Source organism: Muscardinus avellanarius, assembly GCF_963383645.1.
Source record: "Muscardinus avellanarius genome assembly, chromosome: 12".
NCBI lineage: Eukaryota > Metazoa > Chordata > Mammalia > Rodentia > Gliridae > Muscardinus > Muscardinus avellanarius.
In genome coordinates this window covers 20,515,751-20,529,665 of record NC_137798.1, presented here as the reverse complement: position 1 = coordinate 20,529,665, position 13,915 = coordinate 20,515,751, and the positions used below count along the sequence as shown (strand labels likewise).

Below are 13,915 nucleotides of genomic sequence, written 5' to 3'. Positions count from 1 at the left end.
GTGTAAACACACACAAATGTACATATAAAATCTTAAAATCTTAGTGAGATTTTGTTTCTTGCTAAGAAAGCTAGTAACAAATCCCTTTTATAGATTTGGCCTGTGATTTTGAATTGGGTTAATTATAATTATTATAATTCTAAAAAATTCTTTCAAAAATCATTCTTCAGAAGGCTGTAGTAACATTTTTTTACAGTTTTGCTATTTCCTATGTACTTTTTATTTTCACCAATCTAGGGCTTTTTTTTAAATTTTGCTTTTCATAAGTGGCTTAATTATAACACATATATATTCATTGATATAAAACATGTTACTGGGCCTTTCAAACATGCTAGCAAGGCAAGTGCTCTACCACTGAGCTGCATTCCCCTTTTATATTTTGAGATACAGGGTCTTCCAAAGCAACTGTATTTCAGATGTGTACCACCACACCCAGCAGAAGTAAAATTTTTTACAAAAAGAAAGGCGCCATAAAAATGCTCAGGGCTCGCTGGGCATGGTGGCACATGCTTGTAATCCCAGTACTTGGGAGGCTGAGACAGGATTGCAGATTTGCAGCCAGCCTCACCTATTTAATGAGACCCTGTGCAACTGAGTGAGACCCTGTTTCATAATAAAGAATAAAAATAGGGCTACGGTTCAATCCCTAGTACTTAAAAACAAACAAACAAAAACAGTTCTCAGGGCTTTTTTTAATTTGTTTTTGCCCCTTTTTTTCCCCCCTGAGAGTTACTTTAGGAAAAGTATATCTAACAACAACAAAAAATCATTGATTTGCAAAGTGTGGACTCTTAAAAGAAATGGCAAGGCTGTTTTCAGAGACTAGCTGGCAGCAGAAACAAACAAAAAATAAAACTACTCAGGAGTATCCAAGACTATTAAATGCGTATATTTCATTAAGAAGTCTTCAACATCTTTGCATTTAGCCAGGTGTGATGTTACACTTTATAATCCCAGTACTTGGGAGACTGAGAAAGGAGGATCACAGATTCAAGGACAGCCTCAGCAAGTAGTGAAACCCTGTTGCAAAATAAAATAGGGCTGGAGATGTGGCTTGGAGGTAGAATGCCCTTGGGTTTAATCTTCAGTGCTACACACACACACACACACACACACACACACACACACACACACACATTTTTCCATCTTATTATAATTAATAAAGACAGACCTTCCCATTATAAGTTTTTAAACTTTTTCTCCTTCAGAATATACTTATTTTTTAAAATAGAAACATTTTTATTTATTCCATATTTTTAAAAAGCACCATAATTCTGAAATCTCATAATTAGATATATGGAGTTAATGTTTATGAAGTATATTTTTGCTATTGTTTTTAGAGAGAAGACTCAAGAAGCAACAAAAGAAATCTTGGCACGAAAATCTACCAAGACAATACAGCAAGATTCAGATAAATTACAGTGTTCTTTGGGTTCTCCAACAGTTTTGAATGATGGTATAGTATTTTAATTAAACTTATACTTTTCTGGGTTATGATTAACTAGAGCTTTGTTTAGAGCTCAATTTCACCATAATAGTTCTGATATTTGACCTCAGATTCAGAAGAAATGGGAAAACATGGAGAAAGAATGAAGAATACAGACTGAGGAGATGGAAAAAAATATAAATTTGAATGTAAATTTAATTTTTTTTTTTTTTTGCGGGTCTGGGGGACGGAACCTAGAGGCATTTGATCTCCGAGCTATACCCCCTGCCCAATTTTTAAACAGGGTTTTATTCTTTACTTTGAAACTCACTGAATTGCGGAGGGCCTCACTAAGTAGCTGAGGCTGTCCGTGAACTGAGATCCTCCAGTCTCAGCCTCCCAAAAGCTGGGATTACAAGTGTGAGCCGCCACACCCGGCTTAAATGTAAAATTTCAGTTCACTGGTATTAAGTATATTCAATATGAATAATACTGAGAACCACATTTGAGGAGGTGTGAATGAAATAATTGAGGCAGAAATGAAATTTGTAAATTCAACATTGAAAAAAATTGAAAGATCAAAAAAAATGGGCGGGATATCATTTTAGGAATTGCTGCTTTGAAATTGATATGTACTGTTTAATTTATAGAACATGGCTTAAGTCCAAATGAAGATACTACTACAAATTCAAATGGTCTTTCAAGAAACAAAGTCTCATCACTTGAAATAAATCAGAGTCAGGCATCTCTGCCAGAGCATGATGTGCCATATTTCAGGTCTGTGTGTTTGTTCCTTGCATTAGAATTTTGTATTAATGTGTAGGGGTGTGTATGTGTGTGTTAATGGGAATTGACCCAGGGGCATTCTACCTCTGTGCTACACTCCCAGCCTGATTTTATTCTTTATTTTGAAAAATGCTTATATGTAGACATTTAAAAGCCAAATTAAGCCCGGCGTGGTGGTGCACACTCGTAATCCCAGTCTTTGGGAAGCTGAGAGAAGAGGATCACAGGTTCTCGGCCAGCCTCAGCTACTTAGTGAGGCTCTCAGCAACTTAGTGAGACCCTGTTTTAAAAATAAAGAATATGGCCGGGCATGGTGGTGCATGCTTGTAATCCTAGTACTTGGGAGGCTGAAACAGAAGGATCACACAAGTTTGAAGCCAGCCTCAGCAGCTTAGTGAGGCTCTCAGCAACTTAGTGAGACCCTGTTTCCAAATAAAATATAAAAATAGCTCTGGGGTTATATCCCAGAGGAAGAAGGCCCCAGGGTTCCACTCCCAGTACAAAAAAAAAAAATAAAAAAGAATAAAAAATAAGCTGGGCCTGGTGGCGCACGCTTGTAATCCCCACACTTGGGAGGCTGAGACAGGAGGATCACACAGGTTCGAAGCCAGCCTTAGCTACTTAGTGAGGCTCTCAGCAACTTAGTGAGACCCTGTTTCCAAATAAATATAAAATAGATCTGGGACTAGCCTAGAGGTAGAAAGCCTCTGGGTTCCACCCCCAGTACCACACACACAAAAAAAAGACTGGGGGTGCAGCTCGGAGGTAGAATGCCCCTGGGTTCAATTCCCAGTACTGGGGGTGGGGGGTGGCAGATTAAGCTGGTTGGTAGCACAGGTGGTTCCTAATTCAAAGCGTAGGAAAAAGTGTAAGTGAAAAGTTTCCTTCCCAATGCTCCATTGAGAAGGGAGTTACTCTTGGGTGCTATTTATTTCTTACAGATATTTCCAGAGATAAATAATGTATGATGTAGGCAAATATTTTCTCTTTTAAGAAATATAAAGTTTATAGTACACATTTATCATTTTTATTTAATGTTAAATGTTGAAGACATTCTCCATGTATACATGTACATGTGAGTTTGTGTTTAAAGTTGCATAGTACTTAGTTATGGATGCACCACAATTGGTTTAATAAGATTCTCTTGACTATTAACTTTGGGTTCAGTTTGTCACTCTTACAGTCAAGGCTACAAGGAACAGCCTTGTTTACTTTTCAGTTCTCTTTTGTACAAATACATAATCTCAATTTGTATTCCTTCCAGCACTGTATGAGAGTTTCTACTTTTTTTTTTCAATGTAGTATCAATATGTTTGAGCTTTGCCAATCAAATGGCTGAGAACTATTCTCTTACTATAGTTTTAATATTCATTTGTTTATTTTGCAGAGGTGTTTTGTGGTGGGAGGTAATGGAGTTGAATCCAGTTGCATTCTACCTCAGAGCTACCTCTGAGGTAGAAATATTTTCCTATGGGTTGGCAGGTGGGTACTGGGAATTGAACCCAGGGGTTTTCTATCTCTGAGCTGCACCCTCAGCCCTATTGAATTTTATTTCAAAACAGGGTCTCACTAAATTTATGGTGGGTATACACTAGCATTGAACCTGTGGTACTACTATGAGACAGATATTTCTAATAAAATATGAATTAAGAATTTTATAATAAAAATATGTTGTTCCTAGTATTTGGGAGGCGGAGACAGGAGGATCGTGCAGGTCGAAGCCAGGAACGCTGGCTTAAGAGACCCTGTTTAAAAAAAAAAAAAAAGTATAAAATAGGTCTGTGAGTGTAGCCCAGAGGTAGAAGGGTTTCCAGGAACCCCAGTACCACAAAAAAAAGGGGGGTGCTGGGACTATATGGCTCGAAGGTAGAGTGCCCCTGGGTTCAGTAACAGGTACTCCCAAAAAAGATAGTAATATGCTTAGTTATCTGAGTATAATGCTGCTCTTTTGTTTTTGGCTCTTTTCTTTTTCAGGAAGAGCATAGTAGAAGATGCTCAGTGTCCTGGATTGCAGGGTTTAATTGAAATAAACCATGTGAGTCCCATTTCAGAATGGTAGATAGCCCAGTACATCATTTGCTATGCCATTATATGTAATACCTCCATAAACAACACCCAGAATTTCCATTGGACATCTAAATCAGTCATTTATTCAGAGTGCTTGTTTCAGTGGCCTTTAGATTGTTTGAAACCATGCCTTTTTGTTCTTCAATCTATATCAAGATGAATACAGAGCCCACAAAGTAGAGAAGCAGAAAAAGTAGAAAGGTAGAGAAATCAAACTTGGGCCACATTTTTTCTTTTTTTTCTTTTCTTTTTTTCTTTTTTTTCTTTCCTTTCTTTTTCTTCCTTTTTGGTACCAGGGATTGAACCCAGGAGCATTCTACATCTGAGCTACAACCTCACCCTATTTTTTATTCTTTATTTTGAAACAGGGCCTCCCTAAGTTGTGGGGAGCCTCACTAAGTTACTGAGGCAGGCCGCAAACCTGCAATCTTCCTGTCTCAGCCTCCCAAGTACTGGTATAACAAGTGTGTGCCACCACACCCAGCTATGGCCATTATTTTTGTAAACCGCTTCACTGTAACATAGCAATGCTTATTTGCTTATGGTTTATATCTAGCTGTTTTTGCAAAGCATTGGTGGAGTTAATAATGAGATTCTGGCCCACCAAACCTTCTACATTTACTGTCTAGTCCTTCACACAGAATTTTTGCTATTCCCTGGAGTGTAGGTACTTGTAGAGAATCTTGCCTTTGTTCCTATTTCTTCTATAATGTTATTTGAACAGATTGTCATGAAGCAAGACAGTAAGACTTAGTGTTCTATAGCTTGTGTTCAGAATGTCACTTTTCTGTTTTTCTTACTTGATAGCAGCAAGACTTCTATTGTAATATAATGACCACTTTTAATTCCAGGATGTAAATAAGATAAACTGTGAGATGGATTGCTTACCTGGTGAAAGAATTAGTTTACCTCTTCTCACTGGTGGAGTAGCAGAAGATATTACTACTAACAAAAAAGAAATTTCAGAGGTTGTAGAAACAATGGAAACAAATTCTTCAATTACCTCACAAGGTGTTTTGATGAGTAGCCCTGAAAAAAATATGCCATCACAACATAATGCCTTGCAAGAAGAAGCTAAAACTTCTCAATCAGGTAAAATCACTTAAAACACAATAAGACCTTGTTGAAAAATGAACTTGGGAAGCTGGGCGTGGTGGCCTACACTTGGAGTCCCAGTACTTGGGAGGCTGAGACAGGAGAATCACAGGATCTTGGCCAGCCTCATCTACTTAGTGAGGTCCTCTGCAATTTAGTGAGACCTTATTTCAAAATTAAAAGTAGGGCTAGGGATGTATCTCGGAAGTAGAATGCCCCTGGGTTCGATCCCCAGTACCACCAAAAAAAAGAAAAGGAAGAAAAAAAATGATCTTGGATTAAGGTATAAATTATCGTAAATCTGAGTACCAGTTTCTAAAGATGAGAGTTGAGGAATTGGATGCTCACCATAAATATCTCATGAAAATTACGTGAAGCTTGGTGTGGTGGTGCACGCCTGTAATCCCAGTACTTGGGAGACTGAGAGAGAAGAGGCACAGGTGGAAGACTAGTCTCAGCAACTTAGCAAGACCTGTTTTAAAAAAAACTTAAAAAGACCTGGGGGTGTAGCTCAGAGTGCCCTGGGCTCAATCCTCAGTGTCAAGAAAATAAATAAATAAAGGCTGGGGATATCACTCAGTGGTAGAACACTCCTGGGTTTAATCCCAAATACTGCAAAAATAAAATATGCTGTAGCACACTTCTCTTGATCCCAAACCTGAAAAATAGCCTATTTTTCCTCCTTCCTGATAATTCCTACCTACTTTGTGACTGTTCTATAAGAGGAAAAAGAACTTATGTTTTTGTTATAATATGATGTGTTCTAGTTATATTTGTTATTTTCATCTGCTACTCTGTGGTGTTGGCCTGAGGCCTAATGTGAAATAAAATGGTAAAACTATGGCCAGACATTTAATGTCCACCAACTGCACTTGATCGGCATCTTTTGGGTGCCTTTACTATTACAAGCATGAGATTTCTTTGTAAAAGACGTGTGTACGTGTGTGTGTGTGTGTGTGTGTGTGTGTGTGTGTGTGTGTGTGTGTTGCTGTGAATTGAACCCAGGGGCATCGTACCTTTGAACCACACCCCAGTCCTATTTTATTTCTTTATTATGAAACAGCCTTGCTTGGCAGGGTGGTGCATGCTTATAATTCCTGTACTTGGAAAGCTGAGAAGAATCACCAGTTCACACCTCCCAGCCTCGGCTATGTAGTGAGGCCCTCTGCAACTTAGACCCTGTTTCAAAATAAAGAATAAAAAATTGGAATGGGGATGTAGCTTAAAGGTAGAATGCCCCTGGGTTGAATCCCCAGTTCTAGGGGGAGAAAAAAAATTCTTGCTAACTTATTGGGGCTGGCCTTAAACCTGTGATACTCCTTTCTCAGCCTCCTAAATTACAGGGATTATAGGCATGCACCATCGTGCCTGTCTAGAAGATACTTTATACTGAAATTAAGGAAAACAGTATTATCAAAATAGGGGTGTGTGAGCCAGGCATGGTGGTGCACGCTTGTAATTCCAGCATTTAGAAGGCTGAGACCAGAGGATCTAGGTTTGTGGACAGTCTCAGCTACTTAGGCCCTTTGTAACTCAGTAAGACCCTGTTTCAAAATAAAGAGTAAATAATAGGGCTGGGGTTGTAACTCAGAGGTAGAATGCCCTGGGTTCAATCTCCAGTACCAAAAGAAAAAATTAAATAGGGGTGTGTGTGTGTGTGTGTGTGTGTGTGTGTGTGTGTGTGTAGCATAAAACAGCCTATATTTTTGTTTTGGTATTTGATATGTAGAACTTAAGTTAAAAATTGTTTTCTCTTGTTTTTCAGTACTATTTGATAATAAAAGCCTCACTACCGAATGCTACCTTCTTGATTCAGTAAGTTTTCCCACTTAATTTGACAAATTTTTTTTATTCAATTTGTTTTTTAAAATAAAATAAATACTACTTTTTGTATGTGAGGTTTAAATTTAAGTTTTTTGTTTTTGTTTTTGTTTGTTTTTTGTTTTTGCGGTGTGGGGATGGAACCCAGGGGCATTTGACCTCCAAGATACACCCCCTGCCCTATTATTTTTTTTATTCTTTATTTTGAAACAGGGTCTCACTAAGTTGCAGAGGGCCTCACTAAGTAGCTGAGACTGGCCACAAACCTGTGATCCTCCTGTTTTAGCCTCCCAAGTACTGGGATTACAAGCATGGGCCACCATGTCCAGCTGTTCATATTCTTTTAGATTGCCATGTTTATGTCCTGATATTTTGTTTGGAAATTGCTCAGACTTTTAATGAATTCTTGCCTCTAAATCTAGTTCAAATCTTAGCTCTTCTTTGTGGCCTCCTTCTAAAACTCTCCTCTTTCCTTTTTTAATTTATATTTAGACAAGTGTATAGGCACATAAAACATATATTTAATCTCTTATTAAAAGAGTATAGCCGGGCGTGGTGGCGCACGCTTGTAATCCCCGTGCTTGGGAGGGAGAGACAGGAGGATCATGCAGGTTCGAAGCCAGCCGCGCACTGGCTTAGGAGACCCTGTTTCCAAATAAAAATGTAAAAATAGGTCTGGGAGTGTAGCCCGGAGGTAGAAGGGCTTCCAGGAACCCCAGTGCCACCAAAAACAAACAAACAAACAAACAAAGAGTATAGCTGAGCGTGGTTGCACACGCTTGTAATCCCAGCATCTAGGAGGCAGAGACAGGAGGATCTCAGTTCGAGGACAACCTCAGTTACTTAGTGAGGCCCTTTGCAACTCAGTGAGACCCTGTTTTAAAATAAAGAATAAGAGCTGGGCGTGGTGGTATACACTTGTAATCCCAGCATTCAGGAGGCTGAGACCAGAGGATTGCAGTTCACGGACAGCCTCAGCTAGTTAGTGAGGCCCTCCATAACTTAGTGAGACCCTGTTTCAAAATAAAGAATAAAAAAAATAACAGGGCAGGGGGTGTATCTTGGAGGTCAAATGCCCCTGGGTTCCATCCCCACACCCGCAAAAACAAAAAACAAACAAAAATAAAACAGGGCTGGGGATATGGCTCAGCGGTTACAATGTCTCTGGGTTCAATCCCCAGTGCCCCCCCCCAAAATTATTTGAAGCTAGGTGTTGCTGGAAAGTAGCATAATCGTTACATTATTAATAATTTTATTGTTGCGATGGAAACTTGTTTATGTTATTAATTAACCTCTTAGTGTCACATTGAAGATTTACCTGGTGAAACTCTTGATGGTTCTTGATGTCTGTCATTTTCTCTCTAGCCGGGCCTGTGCTACAGTAATCAGATGGCGGGGAGACATCAGGAGCATGCCAGACGTTTTTCCTTCGGTGGTAATCTGATTGCCTTTTCACCTCTGAAGCCCCTCAGCAGAGAACAGTAAGAAGAACTTTGAATTTAAAAATAAATGCGTACATACTCTTCGTATTATCAGTGCTGTGATATATTCTTAGACTGTTAGAAATTTGTATGTTCGCTTTTATCCAGTCACTTACATAGTATCATCTAATGTTTTAATATTCAGTGTTTATCCAAGTGTATTAGATGTACTATTTCTCAAGGGAAGTGGGGATATTTTGTATATTAACCATATAGAATAAAAAGTATGTTTTGTCTCTTGTTTATTTATTTATTTATTTATTTATTTTTTGGTGGTACTGGGGTGGAACCCAGAGGCTTTTTAACGTCCGGGCTATACTCCCAGACCTTTTTTTTTTTTTTGAAACAGGGTCTCACTAAGTTGCTGAGAGCCTCACTAGGCAGCTAAGACTGGCTTCGAACTCATGCGATCCTCCTGTCTCAGCCTCCCAAGCGCGGGGATTACAAGCGTGCGCCACCACGCCCAGCTTGTCTCTTATTTAAAATGCATAGGTTTAAAGCTAAGTATACTTATTTACAGCTTATGAACAGTTTCAGTTTAATTTAAACTGAATGCCCCTCAGCTCAATCCCCAGTATTGCAAAAAAAAAAAAAAAAAAATTCAGGTTGCTAATTGGTCATGTTTAGATGGGCAAAGTACATTCTGTGCAGCACTACAAAGAAAAGATGCAATAAGGTATCCTTTGGTGTTCAGTAGATCTGAGCTAAAACACAGCTCTGTGACTTACTAGCTGTGAAACTTTGGTTCAGCTTAACCTTCAGCTTCCTCCTCATCTACAAAACAACAGTGCTGGTGATTCTCCCTCCAGGGTCATTAAGAGGTGAACACTTTTGCCGGGCATGATGCCACACGCTTGTAATCCTAGCATTTGGGATGCTGAGACAGGAGGATCGCGGGTTCGCAGACAGCTTCAGCTACTTAGGCCCTTAGCAACTCAGTGAGACCCTCTTTCAAAATAAAGCATAAAAGATAGGGCTGGGAGTAGAGCTCAGATGTAGAATGCCCCTGGGTTCCATCCCCAGTACTGCAAAAAGAAAAAAGAAGGAAAAAAAAGAGGTAGACACTTTTATAGTAGCCTTTAGAAAAGGTACCTCAAATTGCCATCTTGACAGATGGCAGAGCATAGAGAAAGGGGAGTTGGTGTGTCCTGAACAACGATTTGGGGATAGAGATGGTTCTAGGTTCTTAATTGTATCATCTCATTTAATCACTGCAAAAGCCCTACAAGGTAGTAGATCCCCATTTTTCAGTTGAGAAAACTTGAAAAGTTCAGCTTATGACCGGTGAAGCTGGATACTGTCTGCTTTTTTTCTACTTCGTAGCACTGCCTCTACACAAATGCATCAAAAGTCCTCGTTAATGGAACATGAGTGCACAGTGATGATAGGAAAGAGGCATTTTAAGTTGGAAATAAAATTATAATCTAGTACCAAGAAAAGACTCTTGGGTTTATCACTAATCTGGAAATGGGACAGAATCGAAAATTCAGTTATTGTAGCAAATTGCACTAAAGAAATGAGGAAAGTAGGAAAGGCATCTATGAATTAAAGTAGGCAAAGCAAATGACAGTTTTTATTTTGAAATGCTTAAATATTTCATGGAATGAGTTTTTTCAGGTTTTAATATATGCCAAAAGTCTTTTTAGGTTTTATGAGGATAAAAATCTTTCAGGTATTATAGAAATCTGTAGGTTATAAAAGATCAGTTTATTATCATTTTTTACTTTTATATATCCTGTAGTTTATTATCTTGTACTAGGAATAGCTATACTTTTGAGTCATACTACAAGTATTTCTTAAAAATTTACTTAATTGCTAAAAAACAGTCCTGAAAAGGGTATCTTAGAATAAACAACTCTGTACAATAAAGGCAAAGTGAAGCAAGATACTAGAAAAAGAATAAATTTAAAAAAATTCAGAGATTGAGATAAATATTTTCCTATGGGTTGGCAGGTGGGTACTGGGAATTGAACCCAGGGGTTTTCTACCTCTGAGCTGCATGCACCCTCAGCCCTATTTAATTTTATTTCAAAACAGGGTCTCACTAAATTTATGGTGGGTATACACTAGCATTGAACCTGTGGTACTACTATGAGACAGATATTTCTAATAAAATATGAATTAAGAATTTCATAATAAAAATATGTTGTTCCTAGCATTTGGGAGGCGGAGACAGTTGGATCGCGCAGGTCGAAGCCAGGAACGCTGGCTTAAGAGACCCTGTTTCAAAAAAAAAAAAAAAAAAAGTATAAAATAGGTCTGTGAGTGTAGCCCAGAGGTAGAAGGGTTTCCAGGAACCCCAGTACCACAAAAAAAGGGGGGTGCTGGGACTATATGGCTCGAAGGTAGAGTGCCCCTGGGTTCAGTAACAGGTACTCCCAAAAAAGATAGTAATATGCTTAGTTATCTGAGTATAATGCTGCTCTTTTGTTTTTGGCTCTTTTTCAGGAAGAGCATAGTAGAAGATGCTCAGTGTCCTGGATTGCAGGGTTTAATTGAAATAAACCATGTGAGTCCCATTTCAGAATGGTAGATAGCCCAGTACATCATTTGCTATGCCATTATATGTAATGCCTCCATAAACAACACCCAGAATTTCCATTGGACATCTAAATCAGTCATTTATTCAGAGTGCTTGTTTCAGTGGCCTTTAGATTGTTTGAAACCATGCCTTTTTGTTCTTCAATCTATATCAAGATGAATACAGAGCCCACAAAGTAGAGAAGCAGAAAAAGTAGAAAGGTAGAGAAATCAAACTTGGGCCACTTTTTTTCTTTTTTTTCTTTTCTTTCTTTTTCTTCCTTTTTGGTACCAGGGATTGAACCCAGGAGCATTCTACATCTGAGCTACAACCTCACCCTATTTTTTATTCTTTATTTTGAAACAGGGCCTCCCTAAGTTGTGGGGAGCCTCACTAAGTTACTGAGGCAGGCCGCAAACCTGCAATCTTCCTGTCTCAGCCTCCCAAGTACTGGTATAACAAGTGTGTGCCACCACACCCAGCTATGGCCATTATTTTTGTAAACCGCTTCACTGTAACATAGCAATGCTTATTTGCTTATGGTTTATATCTAGCTGTTTTTGCAAAGCATTGGTGGAGTTAATAATGAGATTCTGGCCCACCAAACCTTCTACATTTACTGTCTAGTCCTTCACACAGAATTTTTGCTATTCCCTGGAGTGTAGGTACTTGTAGAGAATCTTGCCTTTGTTCCTATTTCTTCTATAATGTTATTTGAACAGATTGTCATGAAGCAAGACAGTAAGATTTAGTGTTCTATAGCTTGTGTTCAGAATGTCACTTTTCTGTTTTTCTTACTTGATAGCAGCAAGACTTCTATTGTAATATAATGACCACTTTTAATTCCAGGATGTAAATAAGATAAACTGTGAGATGGATTGCTTACCTGGTGAAAGAATTAGTTTACCTCTTCTCACTGGTGGAGTAGCAGAAGATATTACTACTAACAAAAAAGAAATTTCAGAGGTTGTAGAAACAATGGAAACAAATTCTTCAATTACCTCACAAGGTGTTTTGATGAGTAGCCCTGAAAAAAATATGCCATCACAACATAATGCCTTGCAAGAAGAAGCTAAAACTTCTCAATCAGGTAAAATCACTTAAAACACAATAAGACCTTGTTGAAAAATGAACTTGGGAAGCTGGGCGTGGTGGCCTACACTTGGAGTCCCAGTACTTGGGAGGCTGAGACAGGAGAATCACAGGATCTTGGCCAGCCTCATCTACTTAGTGAGGTCCTCTGCAATTTAGTGAGACCTTATTTCAAAATTAAAAGTAGGGCTAGGGATGTATCTCGGAAGTAGAATGCCCCTGGGTTCGATCCCCAGTACCACCAAAAAAAAGAAAAGGAAGAAAAAAAATGATCTTGGATTAAGGTATAAATTATCGTAAATCTGAGTACCAGTTTCTAAAGATGAGAGTTGAGGAATTGGATGCTCACCATAAATATCTCATGAAAATTACGTGAAGCTTGGTGTGGTGGTGCACGCCTGTAATCCCAGTACTTGGGAGACTGAGAGAGAAGAGGCACAGGTGGAAGACTAGTCTCAGCAACTTAGCAAGACCTGTTTTAAAAAAAACTTAAAAAGACCTGGGGGTGTAGCTCAGAGTGCCCTGGGCTCAATCCTCAGTGTCAAGAAAATAAATAAATAAAGGCTGGGGATATCACTCAGTGGTAGAACACTCCTGGGTTTAATCCCAAATACTGCAAAAATAAAATATGCTGTAGCACACTTCTCTTGATCCCAAACCTGAAAAATAGCCTATTTTTCCTCCTTCCTGATAATTCCTACCTACTTTGTGACTGTTCTATAAGAGGAAAAAGAACTTATGTTTTTGTTATAATATGATGTGTTCTAGTTATATTTGTTATTTTCATCTGCTACTCTGTGGTGTTGGCCTGAGGCCTAATGTGAAATAAAATGGTAAAACTATGGCCAGACATTTAATGTCCACCAACTGCACTTGATCGGCATCTTTTGGGTGCCTTTACTATTACAAGCATGAGATTTCTTTGTAAAAGACGTGTGTACGTGTGTGTGTGTGTGTGTGTGTGTGTGTGTGTGTGTGTGTGTTGCTGTGAATTGAACCCAGGGGCATCGTACCTTTGAACCACACCCCAGTCCTATTTTATTTCTTTATTATGAAACAGCCTTGCTTGGCAGGGTGGTGCATGCTTATAATTCCTGTACTTGGAAAGCTGAGAAGAATCACCAGTTCACACCTCCCAGCCTCGGCTATGTAGTGAGGCCCTCTGCAACTTAGACCCTGTTTCAAAATAAAGAATAAAAAATTGGAATGGGGATGTAGCTTAAAGGTAGAATGCCCCTGGGTTGAATCCCCAGTTCTAGGGGGAGAAAAAAAATTCTTGCTAACTTATTGGGGCTGGCCTTAAACCTGTGATACTCCTTTCTCAGCCTCCTAAATTACAGGGATTATAGGCATGCACCATCGTGCCTGTCTAGAAGATACTTTATACTGAAATTAAGGAAAACAGTATTATCAAAATAGGGGTGTGTGAGCCAGGCATGGTGGTGCACGCTTGTAATTCCAGCATTTAGAAGGCTGAGACCAGAGGATCTAGGTTTGTGGACAGTCTCAGCTACTTAGGCCCTTTGTAACTCAGTAAGACCCTGTTTCAAAATAAAGAGTAAATAATAGGGCTGGGGTTGTAACTCAGAGGTAGAATGCCCTGGGTTCAATCTCCAGTACCAAAAG

General features: G+C 38.9%; 1 protein-coding gene and 1 pseudogene across 2 annotated transcripts in view; one reads left to right on the top strand and one right to left on the bottom strand.

The window, feature by feature from the left end:
• The window catches only part of LOC308271346 (UDP-glucuronosyltransferase 2B31-like), a 138,783-nt pseudogene that overhangs the window by 62,110 nt on the left and 62,758 nt on the right, over positions 1-13,915 (bottom strand). The gene's annotated exons all lie outside the window — the stretch shown is intronic.
• LOC308271510 (disks large-associated protein 5-like) overlaps positions 1-13,915 on the top strand; it is a gene marked incomplete at both ends in the record, with an annotated part of 45,114 nt that overhangs the window by 16,754 nt on the left and 14,445 nt on the right. The window contains 8 exons of the mRNA XM_080707901.1: positions 1,341-1,456; positions 2,077-2,203; positions 4,187-4,247; positions 5,131-5,371; positions 7,140-7,189; positions 8,561-8,676; positions 11,125-11,185; positions 12,047-12,287. Of these exons, the coding sequence (XP_080564027.1) occupies positions 1,341-1,456; positions 2,077-2,203; positions 4,187-4,247; positions 5,131-5,371; positions 7,140-7,189; positions 8,561-8,676; positions 11,125-11,185; positions 12,047-12,287 (1,013 nt within the window). The remainder of the gene's footprint in view (positions 1-1,340; positions 1,457-2,076; positions 2,204-4,186; positions 4,248-5,130; positions 5,372-7,139; positions 7,190-8,560; positions 8,677-11,124; positions 11,186-12,046; positions 12,288-13,915) is intronic.